This window comes from Hylobates moloch, unplaced genomic scaffold (genome assembly GCF_009828535.3).
Source record: "Hylobates moloch isolate HMO894 unplaced genomic scaffold, HMol_V3 SCAFFOLD_1, whole genome shotgun sequence".
NCBI lineage: Eukaryota > Metazoa > Chordata > Mammalia > Primates > Hylobatidae > Hylobates > Hylobates moloch.
The window spans coordinates 194,729,136-194,746,542 of NW_026652276.1; the positions used below are offsets into that span (position 1 = coordinate 194,729,136).

Consider the following 17,407-nt stretch of genomic DNA (forward strand, 5'->3'; position numbering starts at 1 on the left):
TCTTTAATGTTAACCAAGATCCATACCCTCTCAACCTTGAAGTCACTGGTATTACAGAAGAAACCATAGTAGAGTAGTTCCCATATATCCATCTAAGAGGATAAAGATTGAGGTGCCTAGATTAATCCTTTTCATTAGGTAAAAGTGTAAACTTTAGATTTTTAAGGAATAATTTGGATTAAACTAATTACAATAAGAAAATTCCCTTAAGCACCGCCAGAGTAGTAAGATGAATCACCCATGAAATAGGTATAGAAATAGCTAAAATCTGTGCAATATGTATCTTATTTATATAAAAAATGACCTATAGAAGAATTGAGTACTTAATATTGATAATGGGAAAAGGATGAAACCCATGTTTTAAACATAGCAACAAGTATAGACAAGTAAATAAAAATGCTTATGAACACAGAAACAATTATTTAAACTATGACGTCCCCAAAATATGCCCTGTAAGTATCATGGTGTTCATAAATTCCTTCAGCAGAAGGCAATGAAGGACCATTCGTATAACATCATCAATGCAAAACCTCTAAGGAGAAAAAAGTTGGGAAATCATACTCAATACGATTACATTCAATTCTCTTCCTTACAGTTAGCAAACTGAATCATACATTTTTCTCCATTCTAATGTGCCCTCCAAACTCTTTCTGGATTAATATAACCAAAAATACTTTGTTCTTGAGCATAGAGACTAAAGCACAAAATCTTCAGCCTAGCAAGACTGTACAACTCTTTTTCAATCTTGCTTTTCAAGATTGACTCCCACAATTCCTTTCATTTCAGGCAGTGTGATTAATAACATCTTCAACTTACTTTCTGTACATTCATCTCCATAAGCATATTTATACTGTATGTAAATATTCTTCTGTTCCTTCTCCACCTTCACAAATTTTACCATTTGCAGGTCAAATTCAATTCCTCTGTGGTGCTGTCTCTAATCGTGGTAGCCTGCAGTATAATCGTTTTTCTAATGCCTATTGCTCTTTATCTCCTATGAATTCGTCCAAGTATGTTTCACTCTATTTGGTAAATACCATGTCGATAGCTAACTTCTCATGTGTACAAATATTATCACTAAACCAAATCTTTGCTTAGAGACAGAAGCTACCTAAAAGAGTTCTATGTAAATTAGGGACTATAAATTCTTTATGAATAATTAGTTTATGGAAGCACTATGCCTCAGAGCTATAGGGAGTTAAAGACCTTAAATCCCAAACCCAGCTTTGCCTGTTACATATTTCCTGGACTTGATCAAATAAATCTCCTTTGACAAATTTCTTCTTATGTGAAATGGGACTGGCTCTGCTTACTACAATGTAACTGTGAAGTAATGGGAGATAATGTTATATCACCTAAGAAGTCATAATAGAGAGATTTAAAAAATATAATTTTATGTAATAGCAAATTCTAAATTGATGAAGAACAAGCTAACTTATTAACATGGTAAAAACACCATAAATCTCAAGTTCTCAATACACTACAGTTCACTATACACGAGATGAGATTCTTACCTGGTTTTGTAGCCAAGTTCTAACAAATGTTACAGACCCTCAAATACAAAATTAAAAGAATAAAAGGAAATTGGTCCAAAATCATCATAAGTGGTCAAAGAATTACCCAGAAATTGAGGAAATACAATATAGTTATGTATATAGTATATATATAGTATGTATGTAGTATATAGTATATATATATATAGTATGTATATATAGTTATGTATATAGGAAACGTATATAGGAAATACAAAATAATTATGTCAGCAAAATTATATAAAGGGTTTCAAAAATTAATTGCTTCATAAGTCACAGTTTGTACAGACAAGTATATTCTATTGTACTAAAAACAGTATCCCTCCATATTGTTCAGTCAACAGCTAATTCTTTCTCAAAAATATGTTTAATTCAATCTCACAATGTTTTCACTGGGACCCATATTTGTATATTGAAGCTAATAGGAAAACAACAAAATGTATCAATAAAATTTTACCTTTTAGCCACTTTCACGGAAACAATTATTCTGAGAAAGTGGAAAGCAAAATACTTACAAATACCACATATTACCTACCTCCATAACACATTTTTACTTTGGGTGGAGACTTCAGGTTTTGTACAATGAAGTTCGCAAGAGTATTAGGAAAAATTATACTAGAATTCTTAATGAAAACTATGAGGATTAAAGACAGTAATGTAAGAATTAATTGATGTATAATAGATGGATTATTTTTGCTATATAAAATACATAATTATTTAGACTTCACCTTAATTTCCTAAAATATGTTTCCAATTGTCATAAAAATACTATAATTTTAAGAGTTATGAGTGTCATAATATGCCTGATAGTACTATTCTGTTTGAGTGTGTCAATATTTTCACAAAATATTTAAAATGTTTTATATTCAGTAAAATCAGCAATCAGCTACAAACTAAAAATTCCCATTGCTTAAAGTTTACAAAAGTAAAAGCCCTTGCCTACAAGAATCAATGCAACTAGACCCCTCTGTTACACAGTTTAAAATATTTATATACATGAATATGGGAATTGTTTCTATTCTTCCTGTAACTTTTCTATAAATCTAAAATTTTATCAAAAGTCATTTTTAAAAACCTTTTAAGTAGTATACAATAGAGTGTAGCAGACACATCACACTAAATTTTTGTAGGTCTTCAGTTTAAACATTCAGATGCATTGCATTACTCTTACTGGTTCTAGGTTTTTGTTTTGCTCTTTGTTTCATTTAGGGAAGGACCAAGACTCCGCAATCTCAAGATAGAAATGTCAGTGGAATACAACCAGTAGAATGTCTAGGGATGCCAGCATCAGTGAGGACCACATAAGCGTCAGCACTAATATGAGCAGTGGCCCTGTCAAGAAGAAAAAGGTAAGTAAATCATTTCTGATCGGTGAACATAGAATTTCTACCTTTGGTCTTTTGTTATTCAGCCTATTGGATGTTTCTTGTTCTGGTCCCACTGGTATGAATCATAAAGAAGGCCAAAGGCTGACCAATAAATATTTCTTTTGAGATGTTAGAATTACTTGAACTTATAGAAAAGTAAAATTATGATGGCACAATTAATCATTTATTTAGAAGTCATAGAAAAGAGGAAAGTGTTGAACAATTAGAGTATGCTGTAGGAGATTATATTATTTCTCAATTCAATTTTTCGTTGATATCCTTGTAACTGAAAGAAACCATCTAAATTTAGACTGTCTACAAGATGTTACAATGATTAATGTGTTCAATTATCTATTAATTTTTATTCAATTTAGACAACAAACATGTAGTTATTGCAGGGACAAATCCCCTTCTATCTGTTGTTTTTAACATATGTAAATATAGCCTGTATATTCTACTGCATTCTTAATTTTTAAAATAATTTGTATTTTTGATCAAAGGAACAATCATCACCGCCATGGCCATATAATATAATATGGATGTAGAATAGGAGTTGGCAAAGGTAAATGAGGTATGATATTAAAGTTTCTTATTTGAATGATAGGAATGATGACTATGACTTAAACAAAATATAAAATATAAGATGAAGAAATAGGATTGAGGGATAAATGTAACTTTGACTTGGGACATAAAGTAATTTGCAACTTGGAGATCCAGATGGAGATGCATAGGGGGCATCTGATTTTTAAAAATCATGAAAACAATAAATGCATTCATCATTTGAACTATAATAAACATAATTCATTATTTAACTATTCAGAAGTCTTTTTGGATTTTATTATGCCTCAGAGTTATCTATGAGAAAACTATTTGCCATTAATAGTTTTTCAAAGGTTTTTGTTAGTCACATGGGGACGAATACTTAGACTAATATACCATTCCCGACCTCAAAGAACTTGGGGAAAAGGTCACACGTACAAGTTCTTAAGTGCAGAAATAGGTAATATTTAACATTTACCAGATGAATGATGTAGGCATTAAATGCTGAGCCTAGAGAAAGGAAGGATCTGGATAAATTAGAGACGTTAGGAAAGCCTCAAGTAAGAGGGAAAATCAAACTGGTTCTTGTGGAAGGTGGAAATGGAATAGAAAGAGACAAGGAAAAAAATGTTTTCAAAGCACGCAAGTGGCTTGAATAGAAACAGTGAACACAAGTGGAAGAGCTAGTGTCTGCATAACAGAAAGCTCTAAAAACATACTTTTGGCTGTATTCATGTTTACCTGTAAGTCAGAATCTTTTATTATTAATAGGATTGTTAAACCCCATAATGTATTATTTTTATCACTACTGCTCATGAATAGCATCAGAAACCAGGAAAGTCCTATTACAATCACATTGTATTCATAAATTTGGAGGAGCTTTCTAAATATTTACATTTCAGCATATTGAGGGTATACTACTTTATTGAGATTTAATATCCTTTACTGTTCACAAATGGCTACCTAATGAGGCAGCATTAGTAGTGAAGGGGAAGGTGGTTTTGACATCAAAAGCGGCTGTAATCCCAGTTTCATCAAGAGTTACCTTGAAAAGTCTGAGTTTCAGTTTCTTCATCTATAACTACCTCATGGGATTAAGGGAATACATTTCCAGAATTTAACCAAAAAAAATCAACATATTTGTTCCCATCACCCTGCCTATATTATGGCCAGCAAGATGTAGTTTCGTAATTGGTTTTTTTTTTAAATGGTGTAAATGTAATAAATGACCTTTGAAAGTAGCCTAAGAATTAACTGAAGTGTTTTACAATAAAATAATTTTTGAATTTTTCACAAGGGAATAAAACTACTTATTAAAATATAAAAATTATGAATGATAAAATATAATGTTATGGTTTGAAAAAAAATAGACCATACCTGGAGGCTGCCTAGAAATGCCACCATTGTAAACATGCTGACTAAACAGATATAGAGGGCAGTGTGGCAAAGGTTCTATTTCTTCCAGACACAAAAATATCTGGTAAGTCTTTTGCTAGGTGTTAATTTCTTCGCCTATAAATAAATTGCATCAGATGTAATAGTGACAAACAGCAACTTTTTATTTAGGAAAAGTTGTGCTCTAGAATTAGCTTTTTCATGGGAAAATGTTGCTAGAAATACTGGTAAATTAAAGGAAGTAAAAACAGTAATCAGAGGTCAAAGCAAGTTCCATAATATGGATAGACAGTAGCACTAGGGGTCCTGTTGAACTAAATGGGTTTTATGAGATTTGCAAGCAAATGCCTTGAATGTTCACATAATTGCCAACGTCTAAAAACTTAACTCGGTTTACCAACGTTAACTTGGAATGAGATATTACCGATATAGAAAATATAAAATACCAATTAACATACGAACTCTCTGAAGAATGTCTTTATTATAGGGATTACACACACACATAAGAAAGAGATCAGGTTAAGTGAAAAGCTCATGTGTGTGCGCACGTGTGTGTGTGTGTGTGTGTATTTTTTCCACAGAAAAAAGTGGTGCATCAAGGATGAGTTGAGTGTAACTGGGCAGTATTACACTGATCCCCATGTTTAATTTCCTAAATAAACAACTGGAATGGCTGTACCAATATTCTGTATATATTCATTGATAGAATAGCTTTTAGTTAAAATTATATATACACACAAAGTCAAGAAATTTAGCATATATTCAAATAATTTCTGCTTGTAGACACAATATTAACCTTTTTAAAACAAAGGGATACAATCTAAACCACTTTAAATTTCACTGGGTCTAAACTGCATTTTATTTTTATAAATTTATTCAACGTTTGTTTTCCAGACACACTCGTAGATGTTATTGTAGCACTGTTCACAATAGCAAAGTCATGGAATGAACCTAAGTGTCCATTGAGGGTGGATTATATAAAGAAAAAGTATATATACACTATGGAATACAATGCATCTCTTAAAAATAATGAAATTATGTCCTTCACAACAACATGGATCTAACTGGAGGCCATTATTCTAAGTGAATCAACATAGAAACAGAAACTCAAATACTGCATGTTCTCACTTATAAGTGAGCGATAAATAATTGGTACATACGGCCATAAAGATGGAAACAATAGACACGGGGGATGATAGAATTGTGAAGAGAAAGAGGGGAGCAAGGTTTGAAAAACCACCTCATGGTTACTACATTTACGATACGAGTAATGGAAGTCCAAACCCCAGCCTTATGCAATAAACCCATGTAACAAACCTGCACACATCTTTGAATCTAAAATAAAATAAAAATGTAAAAAAGAAATTTATAACGGCTAAAAAGTTATGTTCAGCATCTTATTTATACAGTTACATTCTGGAAAGAAATGTTATTTTAAAATTAGGTATCTAGAAAATAGTGTAACTTTAATTCTTAATTGCTCATTATTTGTCCAGTTTTCAAGAATTCTAATATAGCTATCTTTTTAGGTAAGATAGAAGAATAAATGAAGCGATCTTCTGAAGTACTTTTAACTTTCTAATTTTATAAAATAAAGTTTCCTTTCCTTCTCTGACTCCCAGAAGAAATGCTGTAATAATAGTACCTCCAACACTGAGAATTCAAAGAAGGCAGGACTTGGAGATCGTCTTAGTTAAACTACTGTTGACCAACTGGGCTATTCCTGATCCATCAGTATTGGCAATGTATGGTCCTGGTAATAGTGACACCATTCACCCCGTATGAGAATTCAGTTGATGATGGGGTTTTTTCTTCTCTGGCATATGCATTAAAACACTACAAACTTGTTTTCTAGTTAACTAATTCAGACCTCAAGGCAAAAACAAAGTTATTGAGGTTATTTGACATGGAAAATAGAAGTCTGTGAGAGAAACAATATAATTTTGCTTGATTTTAATGTATAAGGATAGGGATTCCAACATTTAATTCAACTGAAACAGTAAATAAATGACTAAAGACAGAACAGTATAAGTGGCTACATTAAAGTCATGGAACTTTTCTGATAGAACACATTAATGAAGAACATAATCTTCCCAAGAGATACGTATTAGTTTGTTCTCACACTGCTAATAAAGAGATACCTGGTATCTCTAAGACTAGGTAACTTATAAAGGAAAGAGGTTTAATGGACTTACAGTTCCACTTGGCTGGGGAGGCCTCACAATCACGACGGAAGACAAAGGAGAAGCGAAGGCAGGTCTTACATGACAGCAGGCAAGAGAGCTTGTGCAGGTGAATTCCCATTTATAAAACCATCAGATCTCATGAGATTTATTCACTACCGCGAGAACAGTAGGGCGGGGAAACCGCCCCAGGTGGAGATAATTGAATCAAACCCATGATTCAATTATCTCCACCTGGCCCCACCTTTAACAGGTGGGGATTATTACAATTCAAGGTAAGATTTGGATGAGGACACAGCCAAACCATATCAAGATGATTAAGAAGAAACTATATAACAATTTAACCTGAGTGTTTTCTGAATACTGCTAAAAGCAAAGGACAGAATTAGATGGTCTCTTCTACAAAAGGATTCAACATAAACTGTTCAGAAATCAAGGACTGTATTAACATTGGAAACAATAATTATAACTATATTTACACTAAATACTAAACACAATAAACACAGTAATCTTATGCACCTACTTAAGATTATATGTAAACAATATAATCTATTTTCTGCTGCAGCTAAATGTGACTTTTTAAAACTTCAATTTTTCTATTGGTAAGTACTTACAAGATTTAAGTTGTTTTAACATATTATAAAATTATTTATAAATATTAATCTTCAAAAGGTGAGGTTGATAGACTATATTTTGTATTTCAAATATAGTTTGTGAAACTGAAATTTATCTTAGCAATTCTATGTGATTTGTAATTGTGTTAACACATCCACAGTAATTTTTAAAAATGAAAATCAGCTGGAGGTTATTCATACAGCTTTAGAGTCAATAGGTTAGGTTTGTACCATGGCTTAATTCTCCAAATACCACGGATGGTATTCTGATGGTGTCAATGGGCTAAGAAATGTTTTCACATAATTAGGAAAAGCATTTTCACTATTCAGTATAATTTACAAATATCAATGGGGAGGGTACTTGAATCCTTTTTACTACTGCAAATTTCAAAAGGTGTAAATAAAAATCAAAACCATGACTACACATAGGACAACCATTACAATATTAAAATTCAATTTATAGTTGTGACTTGAATAGTGCTGATGTACAACACAGACAGATCATTTTCAGAGTAACTTGGTGTGGAGGGAATTTTAGAATTTCCTAAGACAGGTTTGTTTAATTGGTCTCTGTCCCTGAGCAATGCAGTATAACAGTTAAATTTAGCGACTTCATTGTTTTCATCTTTTTATCATAAGATCTTTAAACAGCAGGATTGCATGATTAAGGCTTCAAAACCAGCTGTTATTTTTATTTAACAGATAATAACACTACCATGCTAGTTAACCTAGTAAAGCTATTAAAGCAGCAGAATGGACACCGGCAAAGATTTGAGAGATAATACTCTGAAAAGAGATATATTCCTTTTCTTATAGTTTTGGGGTACACAGAATGCTTTAAAACAGAGGAATGACCGAAATTTGATGTTGCATAATATATTTTCTTAGAAGAAGAGAATTATATAAACTTCAATTTCATCTTCTATTCATAGGCATAAAGGGATAATAAGGTGAATTGTGTGCAATCAACTCAGTTATTTAGTCCAAAAGAACCATCTTCAGAAGAGCTACCTTAAGAAAAAACATGTCCTCAGTTTCCAATTTATGAACAGGTGATGTTCCAAAGTTTTTTTTTTTTTTTTTTGTAACCCAGAAGTTGCTAAAATTTGGAAATCATTTTCCCATAGAAGCAATGCTATAAATACTCGTCTCCCTGGCTAGTCCCCCAAGACTTATTGAACCATAACGTGATTAATTTTGAAACTATTTGTTTTAGGCTGGGTCCTGGTAGCAGGAATGATAATGAGGGAAAACAGCATTTCTCCATTAATCTCGGGCATAGTACTAGCCATACACAAGATTGGAAAATGTGGAATTTATCACCAATGTCATTAATACTACCATTTTGAGTATCTACAAAATGTCAGCAACTGGAATAGATACTTGTATGTGTTAGCTAATGTATTCCTCATAGCAACTCTGCCAAGTAGAAATTATTATCCCTATTTTACACTTGAATAAAATAGATACAAAATATAATTTATCCAAGTACAAGCAGATAGTAATTAGTTAGAATTAAAGCCTCAAGGCCTTGTCTTACTTTAAAGCTCTTGCTGTTTCCATTATGCTTCAATGTTTTTGGAATTCTCCACCCTCCATATACACATGTACTCCAGACCCCATGAGTCTTATACTACTATGGAACCCTATCACAATGTACTTAAATCTACCTTGTATTCTGTAGTGCTCTCTGCTCTAAAATCAGACATTTCCATTTTCTCAATCCAAACTCAAAGTGCCTCCGCGCAACTGACCTCAATGGGTATAAGATTGAAATAGCTCCTGCCACGCTCGAGGGGTCTGCATTTAAGAAGGAAAATCTCATACGTGTGTGCGTGTGTACATACATATATAAACATACAACACACACACACACACACACACATATATATATATATATATATATACACAAACACATATATGTAAATTTTAGGCAGGGTTACAAAATGAGGTGTCAGATTATAGAGGATTTTTAAAGTTTGATAGGGCCCTGGGCAATCGGATCCACTTCAGATATCTGCCCTTGAGGTCTTTTCCCCTGTGTTATTTCCTGCTGAGGGGTAGGGGTAAAAACCTGGAATAGGGATGAGAGTCACAGTTAGCAGAAGTGGAGGAAGGTGAAAAACTAAGTTGGCCTACTTCGTAACGGTGCCATCTTTTTTTTCTTCCTTTTTTTTTTTCTTTTTTTTTTTTTTTTTTGCCAAGAGCATTTTTGGCTCAGAAATAGTGGGCCCTGCTTTATTTTTACAGGCCACAGATGGGCTTCAGGTGGGGAGGGATAGGATCTCAGAGATCCCAGAGGATCCATTTGAGGCATGGCATTCATAGTGACTCCTTTCAGCCACAGCATGAGAGACACCCCGAAGGAGGATACCCTTTTGTTCCTCTTCTCTCAGAAAAGTTTCAAAACCACTCTAGGGAAAGTCTAGGATGGGGTATGGATTTCCACAAAACCAGGAAACCATGAAGCCTTGGTGGACCTCCAAGGAAACTCGAAGCCAGTTGGCGCCTCGCTGTCAACCAGCTGGCTGCTTCCAAACACCCTCCTGATGGGCCCTGCACAGCTGTGTTTTATGTTTCCACGTGGCCTTGCCAGAGGTCCCTCCTTAAACAGACCCAGCTTCCACAATTAGTGTGGACTCCAAACGAGTTAGTTATGGCATACATGAGGTCCCAAAGGCCTCCTGGGGCTATTTACACCTCTTTGGACTATTTCCAGGACCCCAGATTATACTGTACGTGTAAATTAAGGAAGTCTCACAATCCAACAGCTCTGACTGAAACACAATGTAGCCATATCTTAGACCCCATTTCCCAATGCTTTTCTTGGCCTCATTATCACAGTTTTACCACCCTGAAAGATAAACCCTCTGTATTCTTAAAATTATGTTTTAGAAAGGAGTTCTCCCTTTCCTATTCCTGAACGTACCTGGTTTTTTTTCCTACAGTACAAAAATTAAGGACTAATCAATTTTCTTCTTTGGCATTAAAGTCATTTAGGACTTTATTTGCATTCACCTGGCCAAGTTATAAATACCATCAAACACCTATATCATGCAGTTTCTTTACTTAAAATAATAAATTGGTTTCACTTAATAAAATACAAAACCAGATGAACTCAACCGGTGTACCCAGCCATTAGGAACATACATTTAGCAAGCAGTGGGGAAAAAAAGCCAAGATGCTGAGAAGGGAGACCACCCCCCAGGCCAGTAAGTACACAATGTCAGCTCTAGGTCACATACTCTAGAAAACCTCAAGTGGAAATAATTCTTATTTCATTTTTTATCTATGGCTTCTATTGTATACCCAGAGAATCTGAACTTGGTTTTGGTGTTTTCTCTCTCCCCTTCATTTCTCTCTGCTTTTCAAGGCCTTTTCCCTTGGGGCCTCTTGTCTTCACAGGCACCTGTCTCCAGCCACATTTCTCAGTTAGATACTGCTGCCTAACAACTCAGAACCTGACATACAGTTCTTTAGTAAACATTTGTTGAATAAGTTTTGGAGCCTGAAACAAGGAAACCTATGATGTATGGAGAAATAATGCAAGTTCAAGAGTCAGGACATTAGCTGAACAAGATTCGATAATAATAGGGACAATTGTGATGAAGGGCTTTTGATGATATCCTTATGTGTGTCTAACATGCTATATTAAAAGCTTTAAATATATAAACTTATTTTAATCAATGTGGCACTAGACATCATGACCCTTATTTGACAGGTGAATAAACTGAGGCTTTGAGCTCTGAAGTAATATGCCCACAGCCACATGGCTACTAAGTGTAAACTTTACTGAAATTAATATGCATGTCTGTTCAATCCTAAATGAATGCCTTTTTATCTCTTTTGGTCTAGTTCTTCATTTTTTTCATCTATTAAATGTGGAAATTTTAACATTCACTAAGTTCTCTTCCAGCTTTAAGATAATTCATATATAAAGTGACACATATCTCAAGAAAATTTATAGTTCAGTTAGTTTTCCTTGTTGATCAAAATCTTGCAAGAGACAAAGGAATGGCTCTCCAAAGCTGAAAATTTAGAAGCTCTGGAAGGAAAGAGGAGAAGAAATTTGGTGCAGCTTGAGCCTTGCAGTTTTTCAGATACACCTAAACCTGAAGTTACCATTGCCTTTTTACAGCAGTTAACATTTACTGATAACTTATTATGTGCAGACACTGTGCTAAAAATTTATATGTATTACTTCACCAAAATCTCAACTCCTATGAGATAGAGCTGTGGTTATTCTCAATTAACATACCAGAAAAACAAGCTTAACTTGCCCAAGTTCACATTGCTAGCAAGTAGGAGAGCTTGGATTCAAACTCAGATATCTTTAACTCTGAAGCCTACAAACTTAACTTTGGGGTTATATTGTTGTGCATGCTATTTTAGCTTATTTGTCTATGTACATTTAATGTGATTTATATCAATGTCATTTTTGTCATTGATTTTAAAATAAAACCCATCAGATATATCAGAAATCTGCTTAGTTTGCTAGCATATGTGGTGATACTTAACAAGTACCTCATGATGCATGCCTTTCGGTGCAATTAAATATCTTTGGGTCACTCTCAACCACATGCCTATGAGTTACAAGCTCTGCCTCCTCCTCTCTCTACATAGTTCTTTCTGTCCAAAGTGTATAGACTATCAGGCATCAAAAGAAAATAGACAACCCACACCAATGTGGAGATTTGCAAACTCTTAACATAAGAAAAATCTCCATAGAGAAAACATAATGCCTGGGTGGGTGATTGACTTAACAGAAATCCTACCTAAATGTATTTCCACATTCGTTCATTCCATACTTATTAGAAGGGATTATTGACACTTTCAGAAGATACAATCTCAGGGACCCTGATAGCAAATTAACTTTTGTATTAAGAATAATTGAAGTTAGCTGTTATTCTCTACACTAGGGCAGCCTGATTTTCATTTTAACTATGATATTACACACTATTACTAATCTATTTGCAGGTATAAAGAAAAAAATCATATATATGTATGTATATGTACATACATATATATACACATATATATACATATATACACACATACATACATATGTATATATACGTATATACACATATACATACATGTGTATATACGTATATACACATATACATACATATGTATATATACGTATATACATATACATACATATGTATATATACGTATATACATATACATACATATGTGTATATACGTATATACACATACAAATATATACATATATATATATTCTGTTTTTACCTTCTGAAAGAAATAACCTCCAAATTAAGCTACATAGGAAGTGTAGAAATGCTCAGAAATGACCCATTTAGATTCTGTAACTATTTGGAGAGAGGAGGAGATTTTAGGATCTATAATTTTTTGATCAAATAAGTATTAGTTCATTTTTATTTTAGTCAAGTACATATTTTGTAAAATAACACCAATAAGGTGTGCTGTTTTTCTCTAACCAAACTCTTCACAATAAAATCCAACTGCAATATTCATTTAGAAATTTGATAATGCTCTCTTGTGTGAGTTTTAGGAATATTTGAAACCTCATTGCATATAAATTATATCATGGAAAAGCTGTATAAATATTCTATTATGGCACATGCTGTTCTAAGGATCTGTCAGGATTTCCTTTATGCACTCCATTTTGAGTGGTATATAAATCAGATGTAAAAATTCATGTTGGACTGAAATTCAGCATAAAATGCCTCCTCCAGAGGCAAATGCTTTTTTCAAAATGTGGTTTGAATTATGTTGGTCATTTTTAAGTTACAGAAGTGCAGAAAATGTACTTGTGGTTTTGAGGGAGAGAGATTTTTTCCATTTTTATAACTCATTAGGAAACTTTACAGGCCTTCAGACCATTTTGTGGTTTAGTTCTTCTCAGGTTTTTCCCCAAAGCAATATTAAAACTTGAATGGTGTCCGCTGTGAATCCAGTGATTACTGTTCTGAATACAAATGTATGTGTGGATACATATAGTTCTACATTATCTTCAACTAGGAGAAGTTCCAAAAATATTATGACCAAGGTAGAAGATGAGGCCTATCAGTTGGCTAATCTTTGTCTTGGTATCAGTCAAGTTTGGCCTATCAAAGGAATCAAAGGAATCCCCTATCCAAACCACAGTTCAGCAGGTATTGCTTGAATTTTAAAACTGCATTAAATTGCAGAAAAATCCGCTGAGTTCAACACTGCCTCTTTTATGAGCTTTTAGACAATAATGCTGCGCATTTTCTAAATTTTGTTTTCTCTAACATATAGAGCAAGTTGCAGTGTGTTTAACAGATATTCACTAATGATTATCTCTTTTTAAAGTATTTAATATGTATGTATTTATGCATATAAATTAGTTTGCTAAATAATGTTGAACTTATTTTGTTAGTGTAGCTAATGTGTTAATTTCATAAACATCCAAATTATTATTTTAGCCTATGTAGAGATTATTATTATACTCTCTGTCCTAACAGCATCAGTTAAAATCAAAGAAAGTTTGATTTAGACCAAGAAAGTTGGCCTAATTCATGAAGTTGATTAAGCCGGTATTTCAAATGACTTTAAAGGAAAATGAAAATAAACATAATGTATATGTTTGAATTGCTTCCATCTATACTGCATTTAGTTTATTAATACATTGGAACAATGCATTTAGTGGTTATTATTTATCCTTTAAAGCATAATTTTTTAAAAAATTTCCCAATATAATATCTTATGCTTTGTATTAAATTCCCCTTAGAGAATTAAATCTGGGTGTCTTGTTTCCAAAACAGTTCCCTTCCCTATTTCCTATCTTTCCTATTTCCTATACTACACTATTTCTGGTACAGTTACCAAAATCCTTGGGTTTAGGGACAGTTAGGATGGAGCACTCAGAGGATGATCAAACATTTGCCTGTGGCTGAAGCAATGTAGACTTTCCTTCTGGGATACTGAGGAGCAGAAGGGGTCTCACTTCTCCTGAATGTTTTCTCTACTTACCTAGTGTCACAGAAATTAGCCAGCTATGTACTATCGAGACAGCTGAATGCCAGTTTTTCTTATTTTTCACATTAACAAGACAGCAAGGTTACTAATGAGGGGTCACATCCCAAATCTCTAATCTATATAGCTGAATATCCCTATTTATATTTGGGTCATTTTTTGTTCTGCTCCATTGACTTTTACTAAATTATACTAATTTGTGTTCCATAATGTTATTCTTGGTTATAATTAATGAAATTTTGTGTGTAACTCATATATAACTGATGTACTTATGTCCTTCTGTTAATCATTAAGGTCATTTCTTTTATAATTTAAATTAACATGTATCACTTCAAACATCCCTGTATAGCTCAAACAGTTATTAAGAAGTTCTTTGCAGCTTTTGGGAGAAGTTTACAAATTTCTGAGAACTAGATACATATTGAAATATAGTTTTACGTTAGTCAAAATTGTTTCAAAGGAAAGCATAGACATTTAAAAACGACTGAAAATAAAAGTACTTTAAATGTCAAAGTAAATAATTTTATATGTGAATAACCTAGATTTCATGGTTTGAACAGGAATAATTTATAACTCATTAGGCAAGTAGTATACACAGTGCACTTCTCTCCCAACCTATTGCATTATAGCCATATTTTTTCTCACATTTGTAGAAAGGATAACACAGTGCTATTATTTGAATAGCTTTGACCTTGTTAAAGCCTGGCATCATTGTTTTTTACATAGCAAGCAGTATATTTTTAAATAGAGTGACTTTCTTACAACACATGAAATAAAGAATGACATAAAAACTTTAAGATTACGAATAACAAAATTTGTAAGATATATCCTCACCTTGGTTTTACCTTTAAGCAGCCTTTTATTTGTCTGTTAGGAACTTCCTTCCATGGTTTTACAGGCTCTGGCTCTTGTTCTTTCTTTTGACAAATGAATGTATAATTTGTGCCATTATTATTTGACCAAAATGTACCAACAGAAGTTTCATAACGTATACAAAACTCAACTTTACTGCCATCTTTTTGGTAAGGAGGAACCAATGAAATCTTAAAGGAGAACTGGTCAGTTTCACCATCACATGAATTAGGAACATATTCTGCTAAAATGTCATAATGTGTCTGCCAGTCATCTAAAGACATTCTTACATATACTAACTTCTCAAAAGAAACATTCAAAACTCGAATAATACCCTTGATACTTGTAGACCCAGGAGGAGACTCAGTTGACTCCAGTATTGCTTTCTGTATTTGGAGTTGTTGCATAAGATCTTCTTTTGAAGAAGGCAAGTCAAACAGTGGGGCTAAAACATATTCTTCTGTGTGGAAAATGTCCGTCCCTAAGTCAAAAGTAGTTGAAGCACTCGGTAATTCCCAGCAATCAAATTCTTTAACAGACACGAGATTGAATCCAAAGGAATCAGCAAATGAAACTCTTCTAGTACCTGAAGATGGGGTATCCAGGTATATGTCTTCAGAAGAATCAGAACCTCGTCTACTCGGTTGAGGGGAGAAACCAGGTTTGAAAGTAACTTCTTCATCTTCACAAAGAGAGTCACATAAATTAGGAACTTCTAAAAAATTATCTTTGCTAATCTGACTAGGTACTTCAGAAGGCTCCATTGGGCTCTCTGATATTAAATAAGAGAGAAATGTACAACTAGTAGAGGCTGACACTTGAGATACTGAGGCTTAAAATAAGTATAACGTTACAGTTGACACTGCAAAAAGAAGTCAGCTCTATAAATAGGTCCAATGGCGTGTCAACTATGCTAGCCTGCAACCCTGCTAGCCTCCCTCTAAAGGCCTTGAATATGATAGCATCCATGCTACTCCCGCCAGTATGTTTCAGATTTAACTGGCAGTTTTTAAAGTTGTATTTGCTTATGAGCTAAGTTCCACACAGATATTTTTAAATAATGTTCTGCTGTATTGGAAATCCTGGAACTTTAGGATAAAAATATTATTTTAATTAGTTGATGTTAAAAATGGAAATGTGGATTTTTTTAAATAAAATAAAAGTAGTATCACAATACTGAATATGTAGTTTGGACTAAATTAATCCATGGAGCAGGTAAGTGCAAACAGGAAAAGATAAGAACATTTATAGAACTGAAGAGATCCAGAGCCTACTAATAATGACAGCTATCATTTTCAGGGATTTATAAATGTATAGTTTTATTACAAAAGGGTTAAATAGAGGTGCTGAAAGTTCTGAGGAAGGAAACATGATTCAGATGGGGAAGGTATCATTTTAAATAAAGCATGAAGGGGTAGGTGGAATTTAGACATGCAAGCTTGGAACAAGGCAGATTGTCCAGGTAGAAGAAATAGCCTGAGCAAAAGCCTAGAACAAGGAAGTAATCAAATTCATTATTTTAAACATTAGTACATTTATTTTAATTAAGCCATGGGAAAATACAGATAAGACACGTGTTACTGACTTGCAAATATAAGTGGGCAAAGGTAAGCCTGACCCAGGACTAATACATTTATGTAGAATAAAATGTTCTTTTGCAAATGGCCATTTTATGCCCACAAAGCAGAAGTTGATACCATCACACCTTGAAATTTGATATGAGTTTTAAAGTATGAACAGCCTGCTTAAACTGTCACATCTTTTTATGTCATAAAACTCAAGTTGGGGGATGATAATTTTGGTAAAAACCTATAAAAATTTTAACTGCACACAATTTGACCCAGAAATGCCCCAGCTAGAAATTTGCTCTATCAGTATGGGAAAGTATACAGAGATAAATACAGATCTATGTTCATAACAGAATTGTGTGTTTAACAATC

General features: G+C 33.4%; 1 protein-coding gene across 1 annotated transcript in view; it reads right to left on the reverse strand.

The window, feature by feature from the left end:
• Positions 1 to 16,244, reverse strand: part of PPP1R3A (protein phosphatase 1 regulatory subunit 3A) — a 42,504-nt gene extending 26,260 nt beyond the window's left edge. Inside the window, exon 1 of the mRNA XM_032753501.2 lies at positions 15,450 to 16,244. Coding sequence (XP_032609392.1) covers positions 15,450 to 16,231 — 782 coding nt within the window. The 5' untranslated portion in view covers positions 16,232 to 16,244. The remainder of the gene's footprint in view (positions 1 to 15,449) is intronic.
• Between the last annotated feature and the right edge of the window lie 1,163 nt (positions 16,245 to 17,407).